Source organism: Salminus brasiliensis, chromosome 23, assembly GCF_030463535.1.
Source record: "Salminus brasiliensis chromosome 23, fSalBra1.hap2, whole genome shotgun sequence".
NCBI classification, from domain to species: Eukaryota; Metazoa; Chordata; class Actinopteri; order Characiformes; family Bryconidae; genus Salminus; species Salminus brasiliensis.
In genome coordinates this window covers 25563406-25584495 of record NC_132900.1, presented here as the reverse complement: position 1 = coordinate 25584495, position 21090 = coordinate 25563406, and the positions used below count along the sequence as shown (strand labels likewise).

Here is a 21090-nt window from a genome sequence, read left to right as displayed (position 1 = left end):
GTCCTATTCTATTGGCAGTACATCTCTAGCGGGACTAGACGAGCTATGTGTGTGTGCATGTGCACATCTGTGTCAGATTTAAAAATCTGCTGTTTTATATGAGGTGTAATGCACTGGAGAGAACACAGCGTGCAAGGACCGGTCAGTTAGTTATGATATTGGCCCGTTAACAAGATTCTGCACTTATTATTTGGTTTACTGTTTTAGAAGCAGGGTTCTATGGTGGCACAGGCTGGCCCTGAATAAGGGAGTGCATTCAGTTTACAAGACTGAAAGGTGTACTTGCATATTACTTCAACACAATTTTGGCCCTCAAGTTGCTAACGTAGCTCAGCTGTGTTGATGTAATGCATTGTGTTAATACATAAATGAGGTGCACAGTTAACTTAGGGCATCACATTCCACAGTGCAGAGCCAGTGGCTCGTTCCTAAGGGAAATGCATGGTCAGGGCTGGAGCCTGGGGGCTTTGCTGTGTAGTGTGTGGGTGGGGAGTGGCCCACAAGTCCACAAGTCACGCCTAACTGAACCCACATGGAGGATATAAGGAGCAGAGGCAGCGCTACTGCTGCTTTACTGCCCTCAGCGACTCGAGTTCCAACGCAAATATTCTCCCAAGGTGGTCGAGGAGGGCAATCAAACAAACCTGAAATAAGCCAGTGCTGCTCAGACGGACAGGGCTGCAAACTTTCCTGCCGGACGCTCACACTGTCCAGAGGGAGACCAGGAGGCAACAGAATCAACGAACACGACCAGATACAGAAGGTCAGTTGGAGTTCACTTTGCATTGCATTATTGACAGTTTTTGGCTGGTCAGAGGCTTGGGTGCTTCCAGCAGTGCTTTAATTAGGCTTAATCAAAATTATGGTCTTGAAATACTAATATTGCTTTTGATATTTGGCTCTAGATTTATTACAGGAGCTCACACAGCCCATAGCATATAATCATATATGCTTTAAATACTTAAAATATTCATATATGCTTTAAATACTTCTATGCCAGACTTAAAATTCTGCAAGTGTCTGACAAACTTTAGAGCTTGCATGACAGCTGCAGTTCGTTGTTCAGAAATGCTGATAGTGCAGTTCACAGGGAGAGCTGAATACATGTGCAGGCAGTTTGGATGCATGGAACCAGAGACCAGTTTCACAAGACCAAATCCCAAGTGCATGAGATCAGAACCCATTCGCATGAGACCAGTTTAGACCAAAACCCAAGTGCATGAGATCAGAACCCATTCACATGAGACCAGTTTAGACTAGAACCCAAGTGCATGAGACAAGAACCCATTCGCATGAGACAAGTTTAGACCAGAACCCACGTGCATGAGACAAGAACCCATTCGAATGAGACCGGTTTAGACCAAATCCCAATTGCATGAGATCAGGACCCATTCGCATGAGAAGAGTTTAGACCAAAACCAAAGAGCATGAGACAAGAACCCATTCGCATAAGACCAGTTTAGACCAAAACCAAAGAGCATGAGACAAGAACCCATTCGCATGAGACCAGTTTAGACCAAATCCCAAGTGCATTAGATCAGAACCCACTCACATGAGACCGGTTTAGACCAAATCCCAATTGCATGAGACAAGAACCCATTCGCATAAGACCAGTTTAGACCAAAACCAAAGAGCATGAGACAAGAACCCATTCGCATGAGACCAGTTTAGACCAAATCCCAAGTGCATGAGATCAGAACCCACTCACATGAGACCTGTTTAGACCAAATCCCAAGTGCATGAGATCAGAACCCAGCTGCTTGAGACCAGAACCCATCTGCATGAATCTGAACCCATTTATATAAGACCAACATAGACCAAAACCCAGCTGCATGACACCAAATCCCAGCTGCATGAGACCAGAACCCATTTGTGTAAGACCGGTTTAGACCAAAACCCAACTGCATGAACCCAGAATCCAGCTGTGTGAATTAAAGCCCATTTGCTTAAGACCAATTTAGACTAAAATCCAGTTGCATGACACCAAACCCCAGCTGCATGAGACCAGAATCCATTTGTATAAGACGAATTTAGACCAAAACCCAACTGCATGGGACTGGAAGTCAGCTGCAGGACACCAGAACATAGCTGCACCCAGAACCATGAGCCCAGAACAGATTTGTTTGAGACCAGTTTGGATCAAACTCAAAGTGCATAGAGACTTACAATCGGAATTTGAAACACACTTTACAGTCATTGCAGAGCAGTTTATTGGCTTTCGTTGGACCCAGTTGCACAAGACCTAAACCCAGCTGCATCTAACCTCAAGAACTCAATTGCATGAGGCCAGAACCCCGTGAGAGGCTTCACACGCCTAAACCCACAAAGCAAGTCTTTATTATATGATACGATCCCAGCTCATACGGATGCTCTTCATTGAGCTTTCTGTATTCTTTGCAGGCTAATCCAAGACTGTGGACTGTGTTGTGGAAGTTTGCTGGCCATGAAGCGTCCACCCCTGCCCTGGCTGTACCGCGCTCTACTGCTGCTGTCTGCTCGGGCTACGGTTGCCATGGTGATCCCCAACAGCACGCAGGTGGAGGCCATGTTGCAGAGGTACCTGGAGAAGGAGGAGTCGTGGTGGGAGGCGAGACCTAGGGGCCGGAGGGCAATTTCAGCCAGCGACATGCAGCTGATCCTCGACCTGCACAACAAGCTGAGGGGGCAGGTGTATCCCCCCGCCTCCAACATGGAGTACATGGTGAGAAAACCTTTCAGCCACTTTGTGGCAACTTGTTGCTATAATTACAGATGGTATGTCTTAATGGATGGATGTGGAGATGACAAATAATTCAATTGTTAAAAAGTACAAATGTAATTAATTTTGCCGGAAGTTATATCACACCAAATGGTTCTAAATACAGTGTCTGATGGCTCTGACAGTCATTTACCATGGTTTTGCATAGAAGTTTCGGTTTAAAACACTTATTCTTGAAGTAAAGTATATTTGTGGTAGATGGATACATGCAGGGCATTGTACCACAAAATAGTCCCAAAAGAAAACTTGATGTATTTAGATTTATTTACCACTATTTTACCATCATCAACATTTCATATAAATCTCAGAGGACACATTTAAGTTTACTGGTGGGTTTGGATAGTAAATTAAGTGGCTATAGTTTTGTTGTAGGCATGGTTCATCGATGCCTGGTTCCATTTACCACTAATGTAATGTCATTTGAGTTAGTAGTTAGTTTTTCCACAATGAAGCATTTCATGCCAAACCCTTCTGAATGACTTTGTTTACATCTTTACCTCTAAGCTCTGAATATATTTTGAATAATGAGTGGACTTCCTCTTTAAATGAAGTGCCGGACATAAAAGCAGGCCATGCGTCTGCTTAGGACGAATATCCCATACTGGTAAAGGAAAAGGAAATTGGAAGTGGCATCGGGCAGGCTCTCCTATTCATAATATGAATCGCCAGTATCATGATGATTCCTCACATTGCCTTTTGTTTACACCTCCGTACTCTAGTTTGTCAATCCATTGCACGTCCCTCCATCACTAGGCCTTTTTGTAGGGTATGAAGGGGTTAATGCCCTATTGGAAGGTGACTGTCAGGTGATTATTGGCGGTGAGCATTTGGGCCTGTGGATTTCTTACTCCCACTTTTGTCACCGTCTCTTTAAAAACAAGGGCCTCAACATCTATCAGACGAATTCGAGCTTACAGGTCAACAGTTTGAGCCAGCTGTGGGAGTCAAAGGCTGCATTGTTAGTGCTCAATAAATCTCTCCTCAGTGCATGCATGCGGCCTACACCTGTCCAAATCAGCACAGAGGTTTCACACCGGGACAGCAGAGGTGCAAAAAAAAAAAAGTATCAGACAAGTTTGTGGTCTACTGCAAACAGTTTAGGCCAGCTGGAAGGCTGGAGACACACACATACACAGCTACACGCTCACGCCCCCACAGTCTCCACCGACCTGCTGCTACTGCTGCTGCTGGCCCTCGGCCAGAGATTTCTCTTCACCTCTTATGAAGCGCTGGGGCTTCACCAAATTTCACACACTAGTTCTTAGAACCCGTCTTTACACTCTTCAATCACGTCCCAATGCAGCGGGCTGGCGACGCTGGAGATGGACACTGGCTCTTGAAACAAGAGGTCAAGAGTTTACATGCTATGATGGTATTTTAAAGAAATGCAGCGAGGAGGTGAAGCGCAGAGGCTGCTGCTGCTGCTGGTTCCCACAGTGCAGTCAGGCGTAGTGGGGCTTTTCCAGCTGAGCTGTAATTTCTTAGAGTAACAGTATCTCTAATGCTGCGGCTTCAGAGCTGGAGTGTTTTCCGGGGTTTTGGAGTCAGATCAAATGTTTAATTGCCATGTTCTCAGCAATTAAAGCAGACAGATTCAAACTGAATCCCCAGAAGGCTAAGTTGGCCAGTGCACGATTTAAAAGGCCTGTATCCTACACTTTTCAAGTACTTTGATTATTTCCTCAAAAGCCCAATTACCTAAGGTATGTGTTTCCAATAAAGTGGACAGTGAGTGGAAATACCAGGGAGGTGTTTTTAATAAAGTGGCCAGAGAGTGGACATGCATGGTAGGTGTTTCTAATTAAGTGGCAAGTAAGTGAACATACATGGTAGGCGTTTCTAATAAAGCGGCCAGTGAGTGGACATACATGGTAGGTGTTTCTAATAAAGCAGCCAGTGAGTGGACATACATGGTAGGTGTTTCTAATAAAGCGGCCAGTGAGTGGACATACATGGTAGGTGTTTCTAATAAAGCAGCCAGTGAGTGGACATACATGGTAGGTGTTTCTAATAAAGTGGCCAGTGAGTTGACATACATGGTAGGTGTTTCTAATAAAGTGACTAGTGAGTGGAGGTACAAGGTTGGAGTTTCTAATAAAGTAGCCAGTGAGTGGACATACATGGGAGGTGTTTCTAATAAAATGACCAGTGAGTGGAAGTATAAGGTACATGTTCCTAATAAAGGGGCCAATGTGGTTAAAGTGGCTTTTTCTAAAGTTTAGTGTTTCCAATGGTGTTTTATTGAATTGTCCTTATTATTCAAGGTCAGTACACTACCTCTGAAACCCCAAACCACAAACCACTGCACACACCTGACAGCATGGCCACAGAAGTCAAGAGCAGAGCTGTCTGCTTTGCTGTAGTCTCACCGGATACCGTCCCAATCTGCTGTAGACAAATGGCTTTTAAAAACTCCTCAGAGCAGTGGTTTTAGTCTCTTTTTAAGCAGAGACCATCTGTGGTCTGCTGGGTCTAATAACTGTTCTGTGTTTAATCTGTCGATCTCTGGAACCCCATGCTGAGGCTAATGGCATGAGGGTGTATGTGTGTATATGTGTGTGTGTGTGGGCCCTCCAAAAGAGGAGGAGGGGACAATAGCCCTCCAGCCGTCTCCGGACTGTGGGGTAATTGCTCTGAGCAGTAAGCTGGGCAGGATTCATATGTCAGCTGGACTGCACCCAGAGGGCTAACATAACTGCTAATGAGGCGTTAAGTCAAGTAAACAGTGTCAGAAAGAGAGTCTTAAAAGAGAAAAGCTGAAGGAGCCCTGTACTGTCTCTGGGCCCAGAACGTGGACAGCAGTAATCTGCTCTAGGCTGTGTGCTACAGTGTATGCTATGCCTTGAGTGACATAGGCCATCGTTTTTAAAATATCTTATTCCAATATTCAGTAAATAATTTCCTTAATGAATATTAATCACATGAACAGTTCAAAAAATAGAACTTTGTAGTCATGCCAATATTATTAGGATTTTGTCTGTGGGCCTTTTTTCAAATAGGCTCTATCCTGCCTGGTGGTAAACAACCCTTTTTTCCTGCATGATGCTTGATGCTACATGCTAAGCTACGCTATCACACCTGCACATTACTATTTCTATTTAGCCAAGTCAGATTTGCTGTATGAAGTTCGAATCTTTAGTTTTACACTGGAGCTCCAAGGCTAATATGGCTAAAAAGCAGTGGCAGCTAGTGCCCTAATCAGCATGGTGCTAACTGTACACCTAACTCATCACACACTTTCCTCAAACCGTGTCGAGGTGTTCAGTAAGACCTGCTCATGGAGTTTATGATGCTGTATGACTCACTGTTGTCTATAAATGCGGGCTAAAATATGTTGGCATGTTGTAAAGCAGCCATCCTGAAGCCTGTGTTTCCATTGCCTCTGTTGACATTTTCCTTTGTTTTATATCAGCGTAAATTAATTTACTGGAAAACGTCTTGGGATTTGAGGAATGGTGTTACTGTTCACACCTGGAAGGAATTAGCAGCTTAGGGGGGAAGTGTGGTATGTCATAAGTGTATATCAGTATTTTTAAGTGTATATCAGTATATTTTAAATTAGCCCTGATCTGCAGTAAGCGTAGGAGGGTATGCTCAGGTATAGCCAAATTCTTTGTCCAGAGCCGTTGACGCAAAAACACATTATGGTTTTCAAACTGCCGCTAACCCACGTTTAGATCTCTATCAGAGAGCTGCAGTGGCCAAACATCCGTGACCTGACGTACAGAGGGCAGAACCAGGCTCAATTGCAACAATTCTGCAAAAATGTTGAAAGCTATTATTTTGAAGGGGGCCTCTTTGGCTGGCATGTGTCATGGTGTACCACATACAGAATGTGATTTAAGGTTGACCTGCTGAACCAAGTGAGTAACTCTGGTGTATATGTTGTGCTTTTGACCTTTGATAATGACCGACAGAGAAATTCCTGGGGGTAAATTACAACCTTCGCTGAAAACTGTGTAATTACACTCCACTCACAGAAGTCTGGAGTGATTATTGTCTTTGCTATACATTCAGTTTCCATTTCATACCCATGCATTCAGCTAATTTAAGTTGCACCCATTGCTGACACAGATGTGCAAATGCACACACACACACAGCTTGTCTAGTGTCTGTAGAGAAATATTGTCAATAGAATAAAGCTCTCTGGAGCACCATGTTGTCTAATGCCAGGTGTGGGCTAGAGGAGTATAAAGCCCCCCATCACTGAGCTGTGGAGCAGTGGAACGGTGTTCTCCAGAATGATTGATTACTTTTCATTTACATTTCTTGATTTCAGAAGAAACAGAGAATGAGAGGGTGTCCGGATATTTTTGTCCACATAGTGTATTTCAGTAATTAAATCTTTTCACAACTTAATTATTTCTTAATTACTATGTCATTACTTACATTTCTTAAGTGTTAGTTGACTGTGTGTCTGAATTTGTGTGTGTGTTGTCTCAGGTGTGGGACACAGAACTGGAACGCAGCGCGGAGCATTGGGCTCACACCTGCTTGTGGGAGCACGGACCCCCACACCTGCTAACACAGATCGGCCAGAACCTGGGGGCACACTGGGGCAGGTGAGGGCAAAGAATTAGCCAAAGGGCTAATACACCACACATGCACTTCTGTCACGCCTCATTTCTCACCGAAGTGAAAGGAAGCGAATAGTTACTATTTCTGTAGTTAGCTGTTCTGGTAAGCAGTTCCAACAATTGCCATTGCCAAATTGTAGGTACTAACTTGTAGGGTATTAATAGTCAGCAATGCTAGCATGTTTAGTGCAGCCGATATTGATGACCTGCTGTGCAAATATCATCAGGAAAGTGCCAAGAATGTGGTAAAACCTTACAAAATCAAAAACAAACAAATGAAAATAATAATAATAATAATAATAATAATAATAGAAACCCAAATCTCTGCCCCCAATGCAACAAGTGTTTTTTAAGTAAAAAGCTTCAATTTAAAATGCACATATAAAATTATATCTGCACCAGAATAAACATGCTATTAACATACAAAAAACTTTAAACTGGCAACTGTACAAAACAAGGAGAAAAAGAAAAGGAACACCCAAGTCATTTGGAAGCATTTCTATTGGTCCATTCATCATTCATTCATTCATTTTGTAGCATTTCAGTTGGTCCCCTCATATTTTCAGAGCATTCCTATTTGTCCATTAGTTATTATATTTTGACACAATGTAAAGAACAACTGCAAGTGAAAAATAGCAAAACTAGAAATACTAGGTGTTGATGTATGCTGGTATGCTGGTCCACCAGCATCAGACTGCCAGCATAAACTGGTTTTTTTTTTTTGCAGCAGGGCATTCCATTAATTATTATTTGACTATATATGCATTTTGACACAACATTACAAAATTGTTGTTGGAATTGGCCACAACATTACATTGGTCAGACTTGGAAACTGATCCTGCCTGGCTTTTCATTCATCAGCATCATCCTTGGGTGAACTAGTACTTTCACACACGTTTAATTAATGATTCACTTTGAGAAGTGATTCATTTATTCAGCTTCCAGCTATGTGTGCTGTTCACATACTTTCAGGCCAATTTCTGACAACATCACAAACATCAGCATTTCTGGGCAGATTAGTGCTTTAATCACAGCAGTAGCCCTACAGTAAAAACATAGAGTTGCATGAAGCCGATTTAATTATGCCACACATTTCCATTCAGTCCAATAAAACAGAGTAAGCACAGAGCAGAGTAAAATGCAGCTGTAGTATTGATATTTTTACAGTTTGCACAAAATCAACTTGGAAAATATTCCATTAAAGCAAATAAAAGTAAACAAAACTGAGAAATATGACGGAAGAACTTTACTGCAGCATAGGCAGCACATTAGTGAAGATATCAGGTGTCCAGATGACTCAGTTGTCTTTCCTATGGTCAGCGTGGTGACCAATCTTTATCTTTATACTTCATGTTTTTCAGAGACAGGCCTCCGACCTTCCACGTGCAAGCGTGGTATGACGAGGTTCAGTATTTCAGCTACCCGTATCCACAGGAGTGTGACCCGTACTGTCCCTACAGGTGCTCTGGACCCGTCTGCACCCACTACACACAGGTAGAAAAGCTGCTGGATTCACCATAAACAATGGTACACACCTAAAACTAAAGGTGCCACAAGGGGTGTCTTTGAATTGTCGTTCATTGTGTGTTAAGCCAGCATTATGCAAGAACTGGTATTTCTGGCTCCTGGACTCCCCCTACAGCTGTGGAGTGTAATTCACTTTTTAATGCCACAGACGTAAATACATTGTGCTTTGAGCCTCCCCTCATGCACAGCTATACATATGCATTTGTTGACAAACTGGGAGATATGGAGTCATGTAATATTACAGGATTTTACACTGGTGAGAGGTCTTGTGCTGCTCCGCCAAAGTTCCATAGCGCAGTAGCAGTGTTTCAAACCCAGATTGGCAATGGCTGAAACACTGTTTGCCATATTCAGAGGTGTCAAGTAACAAAGTACAAATACTTCAATACCTTACTTAAGTAGAAATTTTGGCTATCTGTACTGGAGTAATTCTTTTTCAGCAGACTTTTTACTTCTACTCCTTACATTTTCACACAATTATCTGTACTTTCTACTCTTTACATTTTAAAAATAGCCTCGTTACTCCTATTTCATTTTGGTTTGTTTTCATTCCAGCTTGTCATTGTTAAAAACAACAACAAAAACAAACAAAAAAAACTATCTAGATAAATCGCGCCATTCCGGAAACTCCTTTAATATATCTGATATTAATAAAAAGCATTCATTTTCAATGGGCAGATATGTAGCCGGAACAGGCAGCCTAGTGCATCTCAACCTTTTTTAACATTAACATTTTACTATAACATTACATTACAGTCATTATGGCTTTTAGATGGTGGGGTTGTTTTCCTTACATTACTTTTACTTATACTTTAAATAGTTCTGAAACCAGTACTTTTACACTTTTACTTGAGCAAAAAGCTTAAGTTGATACTTTAACTTCAATAGAAGTCTTTTTAAACTATAGTTTAAAGTAATGAATGTGAACACTTTTCGCACCTTAATCTGAAGCTGCTGTTTTAAGGTATGTTGCTTCAAAGCTTTTAAAAAGGCAAGTTTTTCTGTCTTGCTGTTTGATTGCAGCTTGTTTGGGCCACCAGCAATAAAATCGGTTGTGCCATCAACATCTGTTATAACATGAACGTCTGGGGCATGATCTGGGCCAAAGCCGTCTATCTGGTGTGCAATTACTCTCCACCGTAAGTGACCTTTTGTTCTCTTAGGATTCTCTGACCACATCTGACTGTACGTCTGCATTAATTAGATTTGTTTAATTAATGATGTTTACTTGCTGTAGCTCTTCAGAATTGACTTAAACCTCTGTTTCCTCTGCAGGGGGAACTGGTGGGGTCATGCCCCCTACAAACATGGACGCCCATGCTCCGCCTGTCCGGCTAGCTATGGAGGCGGCTGTAGGGACAACCTCTGCTACAAAGGTAACACAGCAGGGTCCACTGTACTGCAGAAGTGGGTCAGCAATGAAGCCCATACTTACGTATCAAACGTTTGGAGACATTTAGAAGGGTTAATATTATTGATAATGTCATTTTCCACAAGACAGAAGTGTTATGCAGCACATAAACATTGCTAAAATCGGTTATTTTAGACTAAGTGCTGTGAATGGCAGCTGAGAGGATCCTCTGCCTGCCTGTTACGGTTAGGAACCGCCTCTCAGACACATTGGTGAATATTGAGGTATGAGTGTTAAAGCTAAAAATAGACCAAAAGAATTAGCTTTATTATCACTTAGCAATTTTTTCTTGAATAAAAAGTGCAACAAATTCTCATTCCAACTAGAGACAAGGTGAACCCAAACCTTCGACAGGCTGTGTTTAATGTTTGGAGACAGATGTTGACTGTGTGCTTTTCAGACGATGGCAGTCAAAGGTATTATGATCCAGAGCCGGAAGAGAGCAACTACATAGAGCCGGAGCGAGAGCCTGTCCGCAGTCAGGCGTCCCACCCTGCAGAGCCTTCCCCAACTCCGCCCTCCAGTCAAGGCCTGGACAGCAATGATGTCATCAGCACTGAGCAAATGTGTAAGCGGACAGTTCTGACCACTCTTTTTTCTTTCAGTGGCTTTGATTTTTATGTTTGTCCTCAGTAAAAGCCCATCCAAAACCACATGTTAATTAGCTAATGTTTATTCATGACTAACACTCAGCACCTGATTAGGGGTGTATATGCATTTGCTGCTGTATGTTACCAAACCATACTTCTAAGGTCCCTTTGACTTGTTTTATTACAATCCAAATCTCTGATTTGGTGTTAGCTTGACTTTCATCTTATTTTTGCACCAAAACAGCACTCTTGATTAACATGCATGAGCTCATTAACATGTCGATATGGACTGGCTGTTACTGAGATCACATGTCAAAATACTGTGGGAGTAAAAAGACAGCAGCGTGCTGGGAAGCACCATCAGAACTTTGTATCTAAAAATATGGCGTAAAGCAGCATTTCTTGCTCCTGTGCTCCCCCTACAGTCGAGAAGTAGATGTTGAGTTTTGATCCATCACTCATACTCTGCCTTAATTTTGTCCGTATTTGTCCACAAGCTTTCAAATACAGACGGGACGGAAATTCTGGTATTTTTACATAGTTTACAGCTGTTTATACCTTTGTAGTCAGTACACCACAGCTTCCTCCATGTTTGTTGTTGTCAGAAACTTTTGACTCTGAACTGCCCATAGAAGTATGTGGACAGTGATGGTCAAATTTGAAACGGACATATTCATTTAGGATGTACAGGGAGAATAAATTAGCTTTTTACAAGCTGAGAAATACAGAACCGGCATCTGAAGTGAAAGAAGCTTGTGGACTGAGGCAGTAGAGTTATATCACAGATAAATATGATTCACAGCTGTGCATTTTCCTGCCCGCTTCACCAAAGGTACATAGTGCTGTTAGCAGCATGCTGAGTCTGGAGTAGCAATGATAGCAACACTACCTTACCTATTACACATTTTGTGTGACGCAAGGTCTATTAACATTTATAACAAACCATGAAAATGAAGGGTTAGTACCAGGGGTTGAGTGACAATTAGCAATGCGTGAATTGAGGCCTTGGTCACCACCACCACCACTGGCAGTCTCTATTGGTTCAGCCTCACTTCTCTGTGCAGTCTGCTGTTGCTCTGATTCTGTAGAAATACAGAAGGTGTTAGACTTCATCCGTGCTTAAGAAAGCGTGGGAGTAGAGCCTCTGCTTGGTGATGTCACTTAACTCTGACAGAATTCTGGAGACTTTTGTATCCTGTCTTCTTTCAGTGTGTGTTTACCTGTGGGAGGCGGAGATGTGGGAGGTTAGAAACGGCTTCCTTCTCTGAGTGGCCTCTCGATGTGCTGATGAGTTCAGCAGCTGGGCTGGTCAGGACTTTTCATATAAAGTTATACTATGTTGCTGTTTCACTGTATTAAAGCAACTTTACCTTAAAATAATAAGGTAACTGTAGGGGGAGCCCAGGAGCAAAAAAAATGCCAATTCTTGCATAATGCTGCTTTAAGCTGGATATGACTGATATTGTGGTGTTGGAGTCCAGACTATGCCCTCAAACCTGTGAGTATAGTATGGTGGTTGGTGTGGAGTAGTGGATATCAACTCTGTCTTCTGAAGGTTCTATGGAAGACCTAGGGTTCAATTCTCCAGCAAGGCAAGCACACCACACTACACCAATAAGAATCCTTGGGCAAGTCTCCTAACACTGCATTCTTCTACCTGTGTAACTTGTACGAAGGTGGGAACTCTGAGGTATTGACATTGCCACAGCTCGTCTTTCATATAAGGAACCTATTTTAGAATAAAAGTCTTAAGCCCGGACAACATGGTGCCAGGTTCCAGCACAATTTTTTTGGTTTATATCTGTGTTTATTTGTTAGATTTCGTTTTTACAAAGTCAGTAATGTAATGTTTAAGTCAATCCTGATGCCTTAAGAGGTACATGGTTTATTGATTTAACAACGGTATCGGATTGGTATCGGGTATCGAGTATCGGCCGATATGCAAACGTTTATTCGGACCATGCCTGACTGTACGAGAGGAGGGGAGAACTCTGAGAAGTTCAAGCTGGAACTCAAGATGGAATCTAAAAGCTGATAGCTACATGACAGTTATTTGGTAACTGAGTGATTCATAACCCAAATAGATCCCCGAAATCAATTATTCATTTCAATAATTAGCAGATTATTCAACTATCAAAATAGTCATCTGTTGCAGCCCTCTATACACTGAGTCCTTTACTTTTGCTGTCTGATTTATATGTGATTGTCCTTCTGTTTTACAGCACAGCAAGTTTCATGTGATACAAAACTACGAGATCAGTGTAAAGGAACCCCCTGCAACAGGTACTCCTTATAATACATCAGTGCTAACTCTGTAGGATCATTCACACCCTAAGAGGCATTAGGTGTGTAATCCTCTTACCTCACAGCAATTCAGCTTGATTATATAGATTACTAAATGATTCAGTGGATCTTCAAAACTCAAACTGCACTATGATTCAGGCAGTATATCAGGCCAATAAATGTTTGCTTATAGTTTGCTGAATATTATTCTAAGCCATTTTAATGCAGTTCAGTCTCCATATTCAGGTGCATTGTTAGATCCCTGATGGATGTGGTCTTTTGCACTAAACACTGTTTTATTATTATTATTAACAGGTATGAATGTCCAGCGGGTTGTTTATACAGCCATGGAAAAGTGATGGGATCGGGACATTACGATATGGTAGGTTATTACTATGGACACTATTGTATAGGTTCCATGGAGAGTGGAGAGAGGGAGGCATTACCATATACAGAGCCTTAAAAGGGGAATTCTATTTTTTTAAATGCTTTATGTATAAATATTTTTTTTTAACTTGTGTCTGAGATGTAAAGAAATTCATTCAGTTGACAGGTAATATTTCAGTCTGTCTTGACAGTGATGGTGAATGGAACACAAAAATAGCCTTTTATTTTACTATCCAAACCCACTACTGAAACTACATGTGTCTTCTGAGTTTCATATGGAATGCTAATGAAGGTAAAAGCAATCTGTAAAAATAAAAATAGTTTTTTGCCAGGGATTATCTTACCGCACAACACTCTACATGTATCCCTCCACTAGGAGTAGATTTTAAACACAAAAACTATCTTAGGCCCTGTGCCATGCTGCCTGCCATCAGCAGCCAGAGTCTGGGGGCATTTTCCCCACGTCACTCATGTGCAATGCTGGGAGTGTTGGGAGAATTGCATGTGATAGGGGGAGACTATGTATTGGTTGGGTAACTGGTGATCCAAATTGGGGAGAAGATGTGTGAGTTAAACAGTAAAATGTTTTGACATATACTTCCCATTCTACTGTATTGGCTGTATTACATCAACTGTGTACTGCTTCTGTAAAACATCTCAAGGTCAGTGTATGTTTTTTCCCCTCACCCACCACTCCGTTTTTCCAGCAATCCAGCATTTGTGGAGCGGGTTTACATGCTGGAATTATAGACGACGATGGAGGCTGGCTGGACGTCTCCAGAGTGGGCAGGAGGCCGCGCTTCGCAACGTCCTACAAAAACGGAGTTCAGACACTGGCGTAAGTTACAGCTGTGTCACGCTGCTGGCCGCGCTAACTCTCAGGAATGCAGCACCGCTCTCTCTCACGTTTATTTTTCATCCATTTCCTCCTCAGGAAAAACCACAGCGCTAATGCCTTCACCGTATCGAAAGTACCAGGTCAGTACAAACTGCTTAACCCTCTAAACCCTCTAAAGGCCCCAACCCTAGAGTCTAGATTTATTACAGCAGTTCTGTTTTACTATTTGAATTAATTTTTGTGTAATTACATCATTAATTACATCATACATGATGAACTATGTGCACACTACATAGCCAAAAGTTTGTGGACACCCCTTCAACTACTTTACGTTGCACCCACTGCTGACACATATGTGCAAATGCACACACACAGCTTGTCTAGTCCCTGTAGACAAGTACTACTGATAGAATAGGACCCCATGGAGTACATATAAACGTGAACCTATGGGCACCATGCTTAATGCTGGGTGTGGGCTAGAGGGGAGTAAAGCCTTCAAGTATTGAGCTGGTGCTCCAGTTGGAGAAGAGGTAAGGTGGTGATCCAACAGCCTTATCACACTAATGCTTTTGTCACTGAATGCAATCAAATCCTCACTGCAACACTTCAAAATCTAGTATAACACCTTCTTCCCTGGACAGCAGAGACAGTTACTCCAACAAAAGCAAGATAAACTTTTTTTTACCCTTGTTTTTGGAAGAAACAATGAATATGCAGGTGTCCTAATACTTTTGTCCCTATAGTGTATATTTGATTTAGATTCTATAGTATATAGAGTCTATGCTAATTTTCCAGCCACCATGAAAATATATGTAGCCGTCACTACATCTATCTGTTGTAAACATGCTTGTCCACCCCATTGGACACAGATGCCACAGTTGTATCTAGAGTGAGATGTTACATTCATGTGGTGGGAGGAGCTTCAAGATGCATCAGGCTTCTTGAAGTCTCAAGATAGTTTTGTGTGGGTGCTTGAGGGTGGGCAGCAACAAAGCTGAACATTAGCATTCGTAGCCACTCCAGCAGTCAGGGTTTATTTATTCCTGTATTTGCACAGTGCATGCTGGGTATTGCAGTGAGAGAACAGTGATGGATGAAAACACAGAAAGGAGATCAGTTTGTGAATTCTGTCACACCAATGGGGCTCAGGGATTCAGTGCTGTGCTACTGAATATTCTAAAACATGACAAATGCAATAGAATTAGCTAGTTGTAGGCCAGAATGTCCCTGTAATATTTCTGTCTTCACTTGTTTTTGTTACTGAGGCTGATCGTAGTTTGTCTCTTTTTCATGTGCAGTTAAAGCCATCGGGTGTGACATGACGGTGGCTCAGTACTGTCCTTTCAAAAAGCCAGTCCGGCATTGTCCAAGGTCATTTATTTATCATTTCAGATGCAAAATTGTTTCACATTGGCTCCTAAATATCACATTTGCATATAAATAATACTCTCTTTCTTTTTTTAGATTGTTCTGTCCTCGTAACTGCCTGTATGACAGCAGTGCCCGTGTGATCGGCATGCGTTACTATGCAGATGTAAGTCCTCTTTGCATGCTCTACAAGGTCAACATTTCCCAGCCAAGGTGCTCATGTGGGGCTCACATGGGTGGAAGGTGGGCTACATGGGTTCCAGATGGGCATGGGCTCTGAGAGGGTTTATACATACTTAGTAGGGCTTTCCAAATGAGTCCCATTATTACAGCCTACCTTAATCTCATGTGTCCCATCTAGGCCCCATGTGCAGTGTACAACCCAGATAGGACCTATCTGATGCCTTCTGGTCCCATCACTGACTCTGGTGGGCATCCATATGTGGGGCCAACATGGAACCTGATGACAATTTTCAGGTTCCTTGAGCTAACCATACATAACCTACATGGGCGTGTTAGCTGGGTTAGAGGTGAATAAAGGCCCAATCTGGGTCTAAGCTGTATTTTCAATGACAGAATGTGGTAAATAATTACGTTCAGAATCCTATGTTCTGTTCTGTGTAAAAAAAATATTCTCTACATCACTGGACCCTCTGAATTATGAGATTATTTAAAATTAAAAATAAGAACATTGCTCCATGTATGCTATTGCACACTAATTTGACATAATTAAACTGCAGTATATAAGGCATTTTCACACTTGTCCCGTATACAAAAGTCCAGACCCAGGACAGGCAGAATTTTTGGATCGTTTGGGGGAGGGGCTTATTATCATCATTTTGCTTTCACACAGAAGAATTCCATAAAAATACTTTGCTAGAACCTAGGTTAGAGATCAGTCTTCTGGGTCACTCCTGGGCTCGAAATCGGCTTTTACATATGGTCAAACGTACCTAACTCAGAAAAGCAAACAGACCTGAAGTGTGAAAATGCTCTTAAAATGCTCAAACCAGCATGCTTTGCCTTTGTAGTTGAGTGGTATTTACATGTTGAGTTTAAGAAGCAGTTGTTTACCACGCTATTCCATCAGTATGACCAGCTTCACCAAACTGGTCAACAAGCTTGGTCACACTGTTAGGCCAGCTAAAACCACTCAAATCACACTCAAATAAAATCATATGCTGTGCTGATCAAGAGCTAAGATACTCAACCAGATTGCTTACCAGCAGTAAGAGAACCAGTGTTTCAACCACCTTGACCATCAAGAACCAGCTTGGATCATCTGAAATGAGCTGGAATTGTCAGCAGGGACGTAATGTAGGCTACAGTGCAGATTGCAGTGCAGATATCTGTTTTTTCATTAAAAACCTACTGAACTGAAACACGAACAGAGGTTTCCCTTCTTAGCTTGCTTTGACAAACCCTGCACCTGCACTTAGGCTACACTGGTTTTCACCCCTTTTAATGCTTTTGTGGTCATCCTTAAAGAGGGGTGACTAACCGCAAATGGATATTAGCGTGCAGTGTAGCAGTATTAGTATTACGGCTTTTAAATGACCTCAGAGGGGTCCAGTGATGTAGAGGAGAATAAAAAAAAATATACACAGAACAGGACGCATAGGGTTCTGTACATAAAAACCTACCACAGAACCTGACAGAGGGGATTTCATTCATTTCTGCCACTGAAATTCCAGCTCAAACCAAATATGCCAAATATAGGCATCGCAACATAGCCCCGACTACAAAATGACATCACAACGAAAGTACAAAATTCAGTTGGACCTTCAAATGCACATATCTGTACAGTACCCTAACATTTTCTCTTTCCTGCCCATTGGATCAGAGGTCCAGTATCTGTCGGGCAGCAATTCATGCCGGTGTGATCCAGAATGAGTCTGGAGGATACCTGGATGTGATGCCAGTGGAAAAGAGGCGGCAGTATAATGGATCAAACCAGAATGGAATCACATCAGAGAGGTAAGAGTCCCTCAGTGTGGAGGCAATAAAAATGAGCTAATGAACTGATTCAGGAACGTTCAGTGAAGAAGACCCACAGAACTGGAGTTAAAAGAATACAATTTACAGTCTAAAGTAGCTGATCAAGTACTTACTTTTATGTTAGAAGCTTTTTTAGCTGTGGGCTAGGGCTCAGAGGGCATTGAGGGTAAAATGCACAACAACTGCTATGTGATGTTCTTTAGTCCATTATTATAGATAACAGAAGCATCTAAAACATGCTAATCTGATCACAGTCAGATGTATCGAACCCGCAAAAAAGCATACCTGGGTCCAGAAAACAATGCTATTAAACAACTGCACGGGTCATGGGCACTCTCACTGTGATCAGAGGATCTCTGGTTCATGTCCCGATAATGTTGTTAGGCCATTGGTAGCCAAAGCCTTGAGTGCGTAATTGGCCTTGCTTTCTCTAGGGTGGGTAGAGGGCTCTCTCCCCCCAACATCACTCTAGTGTGGTGCTGGCTGTCACTGGCGTCTGCTATCCGGTGCATCGGAGACAGATATACGGCGCCTCCTTCCAGGTGCATTAGTTGCCTGGTGACGTTGCATCGGCGGCAGTTAGAAAATGAGGTGTGGCTGGCTGCGCATGTGTCGGAGGGGACGTGTGTTGGTCTCGTCCTCACTAGTGTCGATGGGGAGGAGGGAGAGAATTTGTACGGGTTGGGTAAGTGGCTAAAATTGGGGAGAAAACCCAAAAGATCTGAAAAAAAAACCCCCAGCACAAACCAGCACGCTTTGCCAGTGTAGTCGAGTGGTATTTACAAGTTGAGTTTGAGAAGCAGTTATTTACCATGCAAGTCAGTATTACTAGATGACTTCTCTTCTAGATGACCAACTTTTCCACCGCCTTGGCCATCAAGCATCAGCTTAGATCTTCTCTGGTGTTGAGCTGGATTTTTAAGCAGGGATGTAATGTAGGCTACAGTGTAGATATCTGTTCTTCATCTAATACTCAATGAACTGAATCACGATAAAGCTTTTTTTTGACAAGCCCTACAAGTTGACCTTCACCTAAATTGAGGGCCAGTTTGTTTAACCTTCACTTCACCTCATGGTCACTAAAACACTGTCATTTGTTTCTTCTTCTTCTTGACACATTTCACCACGTGGACGTAGTGCAATCGTCTCAAATTACAAACCACATACTATTCACATCAAACAACCAGGAGCTCAATGCTAGGGCTCTTGAGTGGCACAGCTGTCGAATCGATTTCTATCCCTGGTGATATGACCACAGCCATAATAATCAGGATTTCCAGAGAGCACTTGGACACTAGGTAATAAATGGAAGCTAATCCTAATGCTAAATGACGCATTAATATAGATAACAGCATGTTATACAGTGTCCATTAAACTCCTCCAGTACTTATTAGCTAGCAGGCAACATTTAATGTGATGTGGAGGGATGCGTAATTTTGCCGATTGGCCAAACCACTTTAAAGAAGAGTGGAATAGTGTGTGGTTGTCTTAGCAGATCTTCTATCTGCTGGTTTGAGGTTGGCATTAAATCAGCTGAGCTAATTCAACTAATATCCCCCTGTCTTTACGAGCTGGTCCGAATAACACAATTATTTAGTTTAATGGGCAGATGAACCCCAAGCGTATAGAGATTAGACTGGACCACCCTGGCAGTGGATTGTGGTGTGTGTGTGTGTGTGTGTGTGTGTGTATGGTGAGAGGGGGCTTGGTTATTTGACTCAAAAAACATAAATAATGTGTCTCTGTCTGAGCTGCCAAAGCCAAATGAAAACTGGACACTTTTCTTGTTCCCCTCCTTAGCCTGCTGAATCCCACAGGAGGCAAAGCGTTCAGAGTGTTTGCAGTCATCTGAAGCCACACGCCAAGGACACACACTCCAACGCAGCACTTCGTAGCAGAACGGCCGGCGAGAGCAGCGTTTGTTCACGCTGAGGCTTGTTGACGGCTGAAAAGTCTTCTTAACGGGAGGGAAAAAAAACATTGACATTGACGCCATCTGGCCCCAAGAAACATCGGCGAGTTTCTGACTTCAGCTGTTCTTTCTCTGCAAGACTTTTGAGAGCTTGTGCACTGCCTGTCAAAACTTTGGGGACACCAGTCCATTGTGTTATGCTGTTATTGGGCAAATATGTAGAAATTACTTACCTCAACAACTCTTAATTAATGGATTAATGGAGCTTTTTGGCAAAAATAAAAAAAACGAATGGGCTTGATTGATCAGTGACCCCAGATTCAGTCGATTAGCCAAGACATTTTTGGTTTTCTACTGTGTGCTTCTTTAGTAAGGAACAGTGGATGCTAGGCTAACGTTGCTAACATACAATGGACTTAGACTGTCACCAATTTCATCCCAGCAAATACATTCTCAAATCTTAATAAAAGCAAGGCACAGATAGATCTTGTGCATCCACCCTGTGCAGTACTTTCCTGTCCACTTTTAAACCTGACCAGAAGTAGCCAGACGAAGCCCCATAATATGCTGCGGAAAAGACGTTCTGGTCCAAAGCAATATATTTCTGTGTTTATAGACTAAAGTAAGTCACACTGTGTTCTAAACTTCTAAACTAAAATCTGTTTGGCATGTATTTATGGAGATGAGATTGGTGACAGTCTAAGTCCAGTGTTTGTTAGCAATGTTAGCCTAGCATCTCCTGTTGAAAACTAAAGAAGCACATGTTAGATACCAGACATGTCTTGGCTGATCGACATTTGGAGTCAGTGAACAATCATGTTATTTACATTTTTTTATTTTAACCATTTGTTTAAATCTTTGATTGGGAAAGGAAGTGAGGAAAGCTGGAAGCCCCCAAACTTTTATGGGCAGTGTGTGCACCATGTATAATATGTTAAATAATTATAATATGTAAATGATTGTTTGCTAGTAAATATGTGTTTTGTTGCTGACAGGTTATTCTACTTTTCAGGGGGGTGGTGGCTAGGGTGGGGTGTATATACAGTGATTTTAAGCACATAAAAGTTTGATAATAGTAAAAAAAAACGTAAGGAAAAAAATGTGCATGCACATAAACAAGCTGAGCATTTTTAATGAGAGAGGTGGAGAAAGAGATCATACACTATTGCAATGTTTATGAAGTTTCTATTTTTATATATTTTTATAAGAGCGGTGTTGGTGCAGAGCTCTGATGCTGCTGCTGACTGTGCATTCTGCAGTCTGTGCCTTTAGGCTGGTTGCAGTGGAGTTACCTGGCAGGCCAGGAAGTCGCTCTGAAAGAATTTGAACCATCTTCCATGAGAAGAGCGTTAGAGTGCATGAGGAGGGGGGAGGGGGAGAGGGTGCATTCTTCTACATGTATTTATTATTCCACCATGCTGAATAAAAGTATGCTATTAGT

The 21090-nt window shown here is 42.1% G+C and overlaps 1 protein-coding gene across 1 annotated transcript; it reads left to right on the top strand.

Moving 5' to 3' along the window:
• The first annotated feature begins 2443 nt into the window (after nucleotides 1-2443).
• crispld1b (cysteine-rich secretory protein LCCL domain containing 1b) lies at nucleotides 2444-19589 on the top strand. The gene is made up of 14 exons (XM_072668591.1): nucleotides 2444-2701; nucleotides 7202-7320; nucleotides 8697-8829; nucleotides 9886-10001; nucleotides 10138-10238; nucleotides 10674-10841; nucleotides 13086-13146; nucleotides 13462-13528; nucleotides 14241-14371; nucleotides 14468-14511; nucleotides 15670-15742; nucleotides 15836-15905; nucleotides 17583-17716; nucleotides 19538-19589. The coding sequence occupies exons 1-14, from the start codon at nucleotides 2444-2446 to the stop codon at nucleotides 19587-19589; spliced, it is 1527 nt and encodes a 508-aa protein (XP_072524692.1).
• The last annotated feature ends 1501 nt before the right edge of the window (nucleotides 19590-21090 follow it).

Coding starts and splice junctions, on each gene's coding strand:
- crispld1b (XM_072668591.1), top strand. CDS start 2,444: ATGAAGCGTCCACCCCTGCCCTGGCTGTACCGCGCTCTACTGCTGCTG. Junction 10,002..10,137: donor GTGTGCAATTACTCTCCACC/GTAAGTGACCTT, acceptor TTTCCTCTGCAG/GGGGAACTGGTGGGGTCATG. Junction 15,743..15,835: donor CCAGTCCGGCATTGTCCAAG/GTCATTTATTTA, acceptor TTCTTTTTTTAG/ATTGTTCTGTCCTCGTAACT.